Consider the following 12,607-nt stretch of genomic DNA (forward strand, 5'->3'; position numbering starts at 1 on the left):
GGTTGCTATCCGCAACTATCCTGCTAGAGTCGATATTTTGTTATATCAAATCATGAAGGACAGGAAGCATTTCATACAAGATGTAGAGGCTAAAAGTACCAGCAATCAGTAAGAGTATTCAGGTACTTGTAACTTAGAACAGGAGCTAGGGAGCCTTAAGGTTGGATTTTACAATGGTTTGGAAAAAATAGACTTATTTTAGATGTAAGGTACATTGCATTTCATCACTTATTGCTCCAAGATTATACAACAATACAAAGGACAGTGATTCCTGAGTCAGGACCATGTATCCCCCTATAATCAAAGCACAGTAGTTAGGCAAAGATACAGTGTAGGAGGATTGTATATGATGTAATCTAGTAAATGTTCCCCATTATTTACTATGGACATTTTAATGGAGAAGGGTTATGTTCTAACACATTTCCACCTACCAGTCATAGCTCAGGAACCTCACGATTGATTATCATTATTGATCTTTGAGTCAAGACAATGGACATTAATCTCCACACCTGAACTTGAAGGGACTATTTCAAAGTGTTGGTGGCACTACGTATTTTGTTTTACCCTGAGTAAAAAGTCTCTACCATATCTTTGTACTTTTCCAGAATGGCATGCCGTTTTATTTTCATTGTTGGCCCTAAAACAACAGAAAATGTCATCAGACACCTGATCATTTCACTTTGTGACTTACCAATACTTATAAGGCCAGCAGTTTACATTATTCCTTATACAAACATAATAAATAACACATTGTTGCTTAGTATATTTAGAATTAATAAACTAGCGGAGTGTACACAAGCCAATTCTGCTAGATGGATAGGTCAAACCTATGGGCCTACTGAAGTGAAACACTAGCCCGAATACTTTTTCCTAGTTTTAAAAAGGTTAGGGAAGTGTTATAACCTCTCAGATGTTTATTGCTGCCTCTTGCCCCGTTTAAGAGAGTTTTCCTTCCTTCCTGTTCCAAAGATGCAACAGGAAGCAGCATGTGTCACCAGAACAGATGTCATAGCTGAGACATTTTCTTTCGACTCCGGTTCTGGTGACCATTGTCAACTTTTAGATATCTCCTCACTTGCTGATCATGACCTGGTCCCACCCAAACAAAAAAATTAATCTGTTAGAGGTTTTAACCCTTCTCTGTTCTAATGCTCTACTTTAATGCTTACAAGTCAGTCTATAGGCCAAAGGCTTGTGAAACAGGCATTACCTGTCAAATTGATTTTTTTTTTCATCTGTGATAGGGGGAATCTTCACAGCCAATTTTGACAAGTTAGTGTGAAACAGTATAATTTGTTTTTACTCACCCATTTCACCTCCTGTTATTGAAAAATCCTTGAGCAGGATTGCCCATTTCTGAATACGCTGGGCATTTGAAGCTGCTTCACTATTGACCTTGTCTATGCCTTCCTGAATTGCTTTGTATACAGCCTGGTCCTTCTGTCCCACAATCTCAGACACAGTTGTGGACTTACTGCCAGCGTCATTACAAAACTGGATTGCTTCCTGGGTCAGATTATCAGCGGGGTCCATGCTTTCTGGGTCAACTGTGCACTGGAGAGAAGTATATTATGATGTACTGTGTGTTTAAACATGACCAAAGTAAGCTGAAAAGAAACATAAAATACCTTCAGAGAAAGAAGCATGGACAGGAATTTCCGCCTGTCGCCAATGAGCACTGCATTGCTCACAATTGCTAAGTGTCTCTTAATGGCATCTTCTATAGGGATGGGTGGTACATTCTCACCACCAGCCGTGATGATAAGCTCTGTTGGACAGAACATACAATGATTCTGTAGAATATATGCTTTATCTGCTAGTAATAAATCTACTATCATCAAAATACAAAAAGCCTTGCAACTTAAGGTATGCATAGAGGAAAGATGATTGTCGCCCAATCCAGCTGTCAGTGTGTTCAGAACGGTACTACTTGTATGTGTTTAGGCCTGGTTCACACTGAGTGTATTGTCGCAGCTGATTCATCGTGACAAAAAGCTTCCCGCAAAAAATCCCATTCATTCTTATGGCCCCTGTTCACGTCTGAGCGTTTTGTCGCAATAAGCAAAACGCCTGTCGCTGGAAAAAGTACATGAGCTTCTTTTTGGCAGATTACAGCTCGTTTTGTCCCCACAGAGTCAATAGGAAAAGCTTGGAAACGCGTGTTGCAATTGGTTTTGCGCGTTTTTGCCATTTACATCAATGTGACACAATGTGTTCATAAAAACGCACAACATGATTTATGTCTATTTTAATCTCAAATTGCAGTGATTCCCAGAAAATAAATACTAATAATAGCAGCAATAATAAAGGGTTATGTAGAATTTGTCAAAAGCACAGCATCAGTGAAAAATAAGTTCCTAAGCCTGGTGTTCAAGGCTTAAAGCTACATAACCTCTGATTTAAGGAAGAGCATAAACAGGATGGGAAGAGTCCCTCATAATATTGAGGTCCATCTTCATACACCTGCTGTTGTAAATATTATGGGTGGTGGGAAGATTGCTGCCAATAATTCTCTGGCCAGTCTTTACCAACGGCTGCAGTGCCTGTTTATCCACAACAGAGCAATTACCATACCAAAGAGTAAGACCTACCAAGGCCAGAACACTTCAATGTCCCCAAAAAGTAAAGGCAATGATAGCCCTTCTTGACTATGCTGGCTGTATTGGTGCTCCAGGTAAGGTTATCAGAGATGTGTACTATTTAAAGGAGAACTATGGGGTCAGGGCTTTTCCCCATAGTTCTCCTTAGGGTAACGGGAGGACACAAACTAGCGTCCTCCCGTCACCCTAAGGTCAGTATACCGCGAGCTACATGGATGTCGAGATCCGCCCAGCTGCGTGAGTGACAGCTGGCTCTGCCTATCTAGAGGCAGAGCCAGCTGTACCCTTCCCCGTCCGTTCCGCCAGTCAGCGCTGGTGGATCGGGGAGGTGGGAATCCAGCCCCTCCCCTGTCACGGCAGAGAGCCGTGACAGGATCGAGAAGTGAGCGAATACCGGTATGTGTTCGCTCACCTCCCGATCTACTGAGCCGACCTGTGACAGTCTCATTGTCACAGGTCGGCTAGAACTATGAGGTGAGTAAAAAGCACTCACCTCATGGTTCTCCTTTAAAGCAAGGGACCATCTCAACAGCTGCACCCCTGATGTAGAGAGGAGGGAAAGTGATTCCGGTCTTCCTCAGGTCCACAGTTATCTCCTTTGTCTTCTTTACGTTAATGGGTTTTGTTAACTTTGCCCCAGACTTCCAGATTTTCTACTTCCTGCATGTGCATGGACTTGTATGAGTCCCACTACTGCCGTATCATCTGCAAACTTCACTGTACGATTGCTGATCAATCATAGGTCAGCAGTGTGCACAGTAAGGGGCTCAAGACGCATCCCTGGGGGGAACCGGTATTGTGGATGATGTAAGAGGATCAAATATTGTGAATTGTAACAGACTTGTTAAAAAATCCAGTACCAAACAGCACACAGTAGCTCACTCCAAGTAGTGTCAATTTATCAGGGTTTGCAGAATAATAGCATTGAAGGCCAAAATCCAAAAAACATAAGAATCTAACACAAGTGAACCACCGATAAGCTAGCATAAGCTATAAGTGATAAGCATGCATGTGCATTCGATCAGTTCTGTCTGTATGCATACTGATGGGGCCCACTGGTGAGGTTGGTCTCCTTCATATGCCTTTTGAAGCATTTCATAAATGATTGGGGTTAGTGTTACTGGGCAATAGTCATTCAGAGATAACACTGTTAAGTTCTTTGGGATAGGAACACTTGTGTTAGTAGTCTTAAGGTATGTAGGAAGAGTCGCCAGAGAAAGGGAGTTATTAAAGATGTCCATCAACACCTCTGAAAGCTACTGTGCACAGTCCCTAAGAACCTAGCCTGAAATATTATCCAAGCCTGCAGCCTTTTGGTGTTTAACTTTCTGCAGAGACTTTCTCACCTATTTATGCAGCATGAATGATATACACTGAGTGGCCAGATTATTATAACCACCCCATCAGTACTTAGTTGGGCCACGAGATGACTTTGTTGGGCCGCCTCGTGACTCCACGAGATGTTGAAAGGTGATGTGAGGAATCTGACACTGCACTGTTGCCCTTCTGTTGTCTTGTACCAGTCTTGCCACTCTCCGTTCTGCCCTAACATTGACTGGTCGCCGACGGCCACAATTCGCACGTTCAGACCCAGATTTTCGGCTGACAGTCCAGTCTTTAAACAGTTTAACAGCTGCTCTTGAACATTTAACAAATTCTACTGTTTTGCTGATACTCGCTCCATGGCTCCAAGCGCCAACAATCATCCCACGTTCAAAGGCTGTTAAATCGCATTGTATTAGGATATTCACAGAAATCAGGTGCCCTTTATGTATCTGCAGCTTCACAAAGCAGAGCACGCATTACAAAACCAGATTGGTAATTCTTGTGCAGTCTTATCTAGGGAAGGTAAGCCAGATAGGAAATGTATTGCAATGTCAGCTGGTTGGGTTTGTTTATATTCTGCTCTTAAAATGAACCTGTGTGGGCAACCATTCCCTGCCATACAGTAGTTTTCATTAACCAATTCCTTGGAGTGGTGCTAGTCTTGGGACAGAACAACCCCTTGCATTATACACGCATATGGCACATGTATACAGGCATCAGACTAAGAAGCAAGTCAAAAGCAGTATACTTTTAGGTGATTCTTATTTGCTTCAGTGTGTCTTTCCTTTGCTCATGAAGTTGCTATTCCCTTTGTATGAGGAAAAGGAAAAAGAATTTGCAGAGCAATGAACTCTGCTGTGTAATTATAAGCAGGCTATCTAAAAAGTACCAATAAACACAGTATCCCAGATTAGAATATTTTAAACAGTAGCTGATTCTGTCTGCCAATGCACACTGATAGGGCACATTTATGTGTGCACTTTTTAAGCATAAGATCTTCAGTCAGATTTCTTCCCTTATAAAATGTCTGTAGTTAAATTAAAGTAAAATGAGTAAAGTGATAGGTGTTCTAACTAAAAAGGCAGACATAGGAATTAGGTGAGACATTGTAATCAGGCCATGGCACTTTTTCAACTACTGGAGGGCCATATGTTGACCTAGCCAGTGACAGCTGCATCTTTCTACAGAAGTACTGTGTACAGATATATTAGACAATTGGTAGAGACATTTAAAAATAAAAAATACCTTTGATTCTGCCTGTCACCTGCAGAAAGCCATCAGTGTCCATTTTGCCAATGTCTCCTGAATGTAACCAGCCATCCTCATCAAAAACCTCTTTAGTTTTTTCTTCCATGTTCATATAACCCATGAAGACTGTCCGGCCCCAAAAACAGATTTCTCCATTTCCATCCGAGTCCTTCTTAACTATTTTCATTTGACATCCAGGCACAGCCTTGCCACAGCTGTGAAAAGGACTTAATTGTTAGATGTTCAGTACAAGTATTGTATAGAAGGGGTAACGGGTTAGCTATCTGCTGACATAAGCATCCATTCATGGCAATAACTGGGACTTGATTTCCATAGTAACATGAACTAAAAAAAGAATACAATGTTACAGCTGAATGTAACATTATAGGTTTCTGCTGTGATTGTCATACATGTATCTTCTCAAACATCTCAAACATTACACATGTGAGAAAAACCTGTATATTAGGATACTGGTAATGATTATTAATAATGTAGACTCTTAGATTGTAAGCTCTCAGGGGCAGGGCCCTCCTTACCATCTTGTCTTGAATTGTATTGTGATTGTAATGTCTGCCCTATATTGTAAAGCGCTGCACAAACTGTTGGTGCTATATAAATCCTATAATAATAATAATAATAAAAAGGTTGCCATGCACAGCTGCTCCAGTTTTTGTCTGCCCCAGACTCGATAAATTTCCCTCATTCACTTTAATTTATAAAGACTTACAAGGGTAAGAATCTTTTTTGTAGCCATGTGACTGATATTTTCATATCTCATTGTATTTTGCTGAAAATACCTGTCATTTTTATGAAAATAACAATCCTTATTCTTTTATGTTCTCCTGAATTGAGCCTATTGTGTTGGTACGCCAGGTCTGGGCTGGCAGAACTAGTTAGCCCTTAAAGGAGAACTATGGGGTTAAGGCTTTTCCCCATAGTTCTCCTTAGGGTAACGGGAGGACACAAACCAGCGTCCTCCCGTCACCCTGCAAGATTTGGCTGCAAGATTTTCTAAATCTGGGTTTAGTTTTCCTGTATTTGGAAAACTGGGCAATTTTCCTTATGTAGGATGTGAGTAAAAAGGTTTTCCTGAAAGATTGTAAAATGTTATTAGGTGTGATGAAGGAAACAATAACAGCATTCTAAATACCAAGTCCAAACAAAGAATCCGGATGCACACCAATGTCATCACTGGTTTGTAAAAGCTTAATTAAGACATGACAAGTGCCATTCAGTAACATTAATGGTCCACCCCTTCTGATGCATTTCACCCAAGACAGGCTATCACGTACCTGTGCGGAGACTGGATGTAGGAGGAGGCTTCCCTTGCAGCTCGTGTCCTAGGGACTCTGGTATTGGGGACAGAGTCCTTATAGACAATGAGTGGCAGGAGGGCCAGAGGCGGTTCCACCGTGCAGGCCACTCCTTGGTTTTGCGGCAGGGTCTTGTAAATCTTGATATCCGAGGTCAACAGGCCGAGGTCACACCGAGCAGGCAGAGCAAGTACAAAAGGAGAAGGCGTAGGCAGTCCAGTGAAGCAATCCGAGGTCAAGGGTATAGGCAAACAAGAATTGTCAAACGTTCCGAGGTCAAAGGCAGGCTGCAGGCAAACAAGGTCAAAGTCAATCCGGGTCGATAATCAATGGTACTGGAAACAAGGATCAGGCGACGTCAGGGAGGTTGAAGAGACAATCCAGCAATGAGTAGGTGTGGAGTCTGGGTTTAAATAGTGAAGGAAATGATTTGGATAGCATCACTTCCTGTGAGCCTTTTGGATAGCATCACTTCCTGTGAGCCTTTTGGATAGCATCACTTCCTGTGAGTCTTTTGGAGAGTGTCACTTCCTGTGAGCCTTTTGGATAGCATCACTTCCTGTGAGTCTTTTGGAGAGTGTCACTTCCTGTGAGCCTTTTGGAGAGCGTTCTTCCGCGGACAGTCCTTGGCGCGCGCATGCGCACAGGCCCATTACGGGAACCATGGCTTGGCGCATGCGCAGAAGCAGTAGGTCTCTGACACAGGCTCTACAACTATGCCCATTTTACATAGTTACATAGTTACATAGTATTTGAGGTTGAATAAAGACATTAGTCCATCAAGTCCAACCTATTAGGATCTCATTCTAGGAGTACCTGATTTGGGTGAAATGTATCAGAGAGAGACAGACCATGGGTGGGACTGAATGGCATTTGTTGAGTTTCAATTAAGCTGATGTGGCCGGATTCTTTTTTTGGACTTGGTACTTGGGAGCAGAGGAATGCTCCACTGATAGACTCCTAAGTGTCCCTCTGATTACTGCTTTGTGTGTAGCCATGATGGTGCAGTGTGCAAGTTCAGGTTCCCTATAACATTCTAGATACATTCCAGCTAAGTACCTAAGCTGTGGAAAAAGGTTGTTTTATATAATCATTTCATTAATTTATATAGCTCTGGCAAACTCCACAGCACGTTATAACTAATAGCGAATCATTTATGTCAATCTATATTCCAAGAGGAGCTTACAATGCAATATCCTTTGCATGCCATTATATACCATACATCAAGGAGACATTTCAGCACAATCAAATGATTCTAATGGATGTTTTTAAAATGTAGGAAGAATCAAGTAGAGGAAATCTGGGTAGAGACTTTATGCAACATGCTTTGATGGGCCTACAGATGAAGCCACAATTACATTGTTGCAGTACTGAGGTTTTGTCCTCTGTGCCACCATTCTGCTTCCTTGCCAAGGTATTCCCATATACTCCTGGTTAATATACAGGGATTAGCAGAAGAAAAGGGGAATAGCTCATACAGAGGACATGTAACAACATACTTGTGGGAGAGAATACAACAGTGCATCTTTAGGGATGGGAGAATGGGAAAAGTAAAGAGGTCATGATTAAACTTTGGATCACCTACATGTGGATGTTTAATCACTTAGTAATCTAGGATGGAAGCTGAGCAGGCACATATTAGGAGTTCACAACTTAATTCAGTTTTTTTAATTTTTTATAAAGTGGTTATATGAGGTTGTAATTGAAATTAGTATCAGTACTACACTCCTTATCCAAGCTCCCTGTAATCTACCACGCAGCAAGCTTAAGACTTGAATGCAGAGTGATCCTCAGGTTTAATGGCATAGTGCAGTGTTGTCAGCGGCTTGGGGATGAGTCCAGGGCCAAACCTACTTCTTATTTGCTGTGGGGAAAATTGTAGTTGCTGAACTGGCTGCGCTGTCCAACCGGGGCGCCTCTATCATAGGACTTACTCGTAAATTACAAATCCCTTGGCTAGTAAAAATGTTGTATACGTGTGTTTCAACTGTTTATTTAGACATTTGCCTAGAACCCCTGCCAGGCTCGTGACTTCACTTTCCTTCACTGTGCTTACACAGTACAGCTTGCTCACCTACCTGGCCCAGCCCTTGCCTAGACAGTGAATGAAGCATTAGCCCTTTAATGAAGTTATTTGGGTTTATTCTTCTTTTGTCTCACATTGTTATCTTGATAGTGCTTTAGAACCTTCCTCGCATACAGTAAAGTGCTTTCCTTTGAAATCCCAGTATGAGTTTAGCTGTGCAGGGGTTTAAAGGAGGCTAATGCAAAGCCAGATGGAGGTACTATGTTACTGAATTTCAGGAAAGCAGCTACATCAAAGATAATCTAAAGTTGTGTGAAAAAGTGTTGGTCCCCTTCCTGATTTTTCATTGTTTTGCACGTTTGTCACACTTTAATGTTTCAGATCATCAAACAAATTTAAATATTAGTCAAAGATAACACAAGTAAACACAACATGCAGTTTTTAAAGGAAGGTTTTTATTATTAAGGAAAACAAAATCCAAGCCCACATGGCCCTGTGTGAAAAAGTGTTTGTTCACCCCTGTTAAAACATAACTTAAGGCCGGGTTCACACCTGGGCGTTTTAGTACAGGAGCTTCTTTGGGGCGTTTTTCCGCGCGTTTCCATTGGTATTCCAGAGTGTGGCTCGGGGTTAACAAAGCAGTAACCCTGAGCCACACTCGGGAATACAGCGTAGGACTTACCTTGTCCGCGATCCCCGCTGTGTCCTCCGGCGGCTGCCGACTTCCGGGTTCCGTCCCTTGCAAGCAGCCGCGTCGCAGGGGGGCGGAGCCGGTGGGAAGTTTAAAAGTTACTCTTTTTTTTTAAATAGAGAAAATAAGGGGGGAAAAAAATTAAAACGCGAAAAAAACGAGCTGAAAGACGAGCAGAAAAAATACACCCAGGTGTGCACACTGCCCGTTCAGCATTGCGGTCTTTGGAAGCCCGCCCCTCAGGGGGGCGGGCTTGCGATGATCGAGAGTGCGATCTGCCTGTCCAAGATGGGCAGATCGTACGTTTTTTTAATCACTTTACAACCATCGCAAGACTAAGGTCTTGCGATGGTTGTACAGTGTATGGCCACCTTTACTCTGGTTTATCACACCTGAGTTCAATTTCTCTAGCCACACCTGTTCGCAATCAAGAAATCACTTACATAAGACTTGACTGACAAATTGAAGTAGACCAAAAGATCCTCAAAAGCTACACATCATGCCAAGATCCAAAGAAATCCAGGAACAAATGAGAAAGAAAGTAATTGAGATCTATCAGCCTGGAAAAGGTTATAAAGCCATTTCTAAAGCTTTGGGACTCCAGCGAACCACAGTGAGAGCCAGTATCCACAAATGGTGGAAACATGGAACAGTGGTGAACCTTCCCAGGAGTGGGCGGCCAACCATTATTTCCCCAAGTGTGCAGTGACGACTCATCCAAGAGGTCACAAAAGACCCCACAACAACATCCAAAGAGCTGCAGGCCTCACTTGTCTCAGTTCAGGTCAGTGTTCATGACTCCACCATAATAAAGAGACTGGGCAAAAATGGCCTGCATGGCAGAGTTCCAAGACGAAAACCGCTGCTGAGCAAAAAGAACATAAAAGCTCATCTCCGTTTTGCCAGAAAACATCTTGATGATCCCCAAGACTTTTGGGAAAATACTCTGTGGACTGACAAGACAAAAGTTGAACTTTTTGGAAGTTGTGTGTCCCATTACATCTGGCGTAAGAGGAACACCGCATTTCAGAAAAAGAACATCATACCAACCAGGGCCAGCCTTAGGCATATATGGCGCCCTGTGCGAGAAAGCTTTACAGCGCCCGCAGTGACCACACCCCTCAGTGACCACACCCTTCAGTGGCCACACCCCCCAGTAACCACACCCATTTCCCCCAATATCCGCACCATTTGAAGACTCCTATTTTGTTAAGCCACAAACAAAAATATATTAAAAAGTATGATAAAAATAAAACTTTTATTCAAAGGTATTAAACTTGTAGGTACAATATAAGTATTCTTATCAAATATATCAAATAAAACCACAGAAGGCAAACAATAAATGTCAGGGCTATAACTCCAGTCAGCTTTTTCACCATCTGTACCCCATTGAGGATATTTTCCTTAATTTCCTGTCTGATAGCCACAACAGGAAGTGAGAGGAAATCCCTCAAAGTGAGTAAAATTCCTGGTGGTCAGCAGGTTCACAGAACTGATGTCCCCATTGGAAGATTTCCCATCTACTTCTGTTGTGATGACAACCCAAAATGTGGGATTTTCTGTCACTTTCAGCACTAATGGTCACCAGGACAAATAGAGTGGATGAATCTCTCTAACGGGGACACAGACAGCAATCAAAAACCTGACAGGGATTCTAATCCCTCCCCACTCTATACAAAACTAAAAAAAAAGTTTTGTCTTCAAACTTCAGTGCCCATTCACACCGGACGTTTAATCGCGATAGCGCGCATATTTGCCGCGCGATATCGCGAGAAGTCGCCGTCCAATGATTTTCAATGGAGCTGTTCTATAGTACAGCTCCATGTTGCCTGTCGCTCGTCGCTTGTGCAGGACCCTTTTTCCCGTGGATGTCATGCGATTTTTCTATTTTTGCATGCAGCCTGACGGTGAAGGTCGCGCGATCGTCGCCGGAACGTTGCCCGAACAGTCGCGCTATCCCACTGAGCGGAAATCCGCTCGAGGTAAGTGTTGCTTAGTGTGAATGGGGCCTTAGGGTACCAGGACTATAATTCAGCTTTCGATAATGTGGAAAAGACAGAATAACATTTAGTAGAAGACTACCAAGAACAATGATATTCTTACCACTGGAAGCGATGAGTATATGGGCTGGACATGAAGTGAGGTCCTGATGTCTCACTCATACCATAGGCTTCATAAAGTGTAATATTAAGGCCAAGGAAGAATTCCAGAGTTTCCTTAGAGATAGGAGCTGCACCTGAGAAGTGTTTCTGGCAGTGCGAAAATCCCAGCATCTTGCGAATTTTGGAGAGGACCAGGTAATCAGCCAGAGATGGAAGGAACAGCTTCAGTTCACCACTAGGAACACAAGACAACCCAACTGATTACAATGTTCTTGGTAAATACTTATAAAAAATACATTTACTGGCTTGTGTACATGGGGCCTATTCACACGTATGTTTGAGTTAACGCACATGTTTTCATGCTTTGAGGCATGTTGCATGAAGGCAGCCCTTTCATTTTGAATCTGCTCTGAACATGCCTTTGCAAAAAAACATTTTTTAGAAGATAAGTCCCTAGGACTCGTTTTTTTCAAAATGCAAACATAACTTTTATTGCAAATGCATCACATAGGTCATAAAGCCAACGTTTCCCAGCCATGCAGGGTCCCTTCCGCAAAGGAGTTAGGGACCCTGCATGGCCCAGAAACGTTGGCATGTACTAGTGATGTCAATAAGAAAAATTAAGAGAAAACAAAGATAGGGAATTGATTCAAATGACCCGACAGCGTTATTATGGAGACTTTTGTACATTTTCAGATAGGAAAAAGATTTATTGTTAAATTTATTTCCTTAGGTTAGAGGCACAAACATTGAATATTATATTGCAGAGCAGTGCTAAGGCTGTGACACGCTGCATGTGAAGCAGCGTGGAGAAGTGGTGCTCTGCCTTCGCATGCAGTGTGTCATGTAATTTTCTCTCCGGCACATCAGCTTGTGAGAGCTCGCATAGCTGAGCATGCCAAGATGAAAACTCTCATCTTCAGCTAATTGGCTCGTGCGTATAAACCTCCGCATCATGATGCGAACTCTATCCGGTTGTTACGTGCGAGCCGAATGGCTGAAGATGCAGTCATTCATCTGGCTGCACTCAGCTAACACACTGCATGCGAAGCTCCATGCCTAGAACAGTTACATCTAAAACTAAACATACATTGCTGAATATGCTTTTCACTATGTAAACCTCTCTGTTACCTGGAAAAATGTTGGCCTCAGTCTCCATCTATTATAATTATACTGTATATAAAATACAGACTTTATTTCACATTATAAGCAGATACAAAACCCCTTTAAAAACAACTAAAATAACTACATATCTGCAGGGCCCTCCAAATATAATGACATATTAATAACTGTGTATGATG

At 42.3% G+C, this 12,607-nt stretch overlaps 1 protein-coding gene across 1 annotated transcript in view; it reads right to left on the reverse strand.

Annotated features, from left to right (window-relative positions):
• Positions 1–245: 245 nt before the first annotated feature.
• ACSBG1 (acyl-CoA synthetase bubblegum family member 1) overlaps positions 246–12,607 on the reverse strand; it is a 38,396-nt gene continuing 26,034 nt past the window's right edge. The window contains exons 8-12 of the mRNA XM_018552806.1: positions 11,308–11,548; positions 5,172–5,389; positions 1,629–1,768; positions 1,308–1,554; positions 246–637 (exon numbers count right to left, since the gene is read on the reverse strand). Coding sequence (XP_018408308.1) covers positions 561–637; positions 1,308–1,554; positions 1,629–1,768; positions 5,172–5,389; positions 11,308–11,548 — 923 coding nt within the window. The 3' untranslated portion in view covers positions 246–560. The remainder of the gene's footprint in view (positions 638–1,307; positions 1,555–1,628; positions 1,769–5,171; positions 5,390–11,307; positions 11,549–12,607) is intronic.

Source organism: Nanorana parkeri, unplaced genomic scaffold, assembly GCF_000935625.1.
Source record: "Nanorana parkeri isolate BGI_ZX_2015 unplaced genomic scaffold, ASM93562v1 scaffold97, whole genome shotgun sequence".
NCBI classification, from domain to species: domain Eukaryota; kingdom Metazoa; phylum Chordata; class Amphibia; order Anura; family Dicroglossidae; genus Nanorana; species Nanorana parkeri.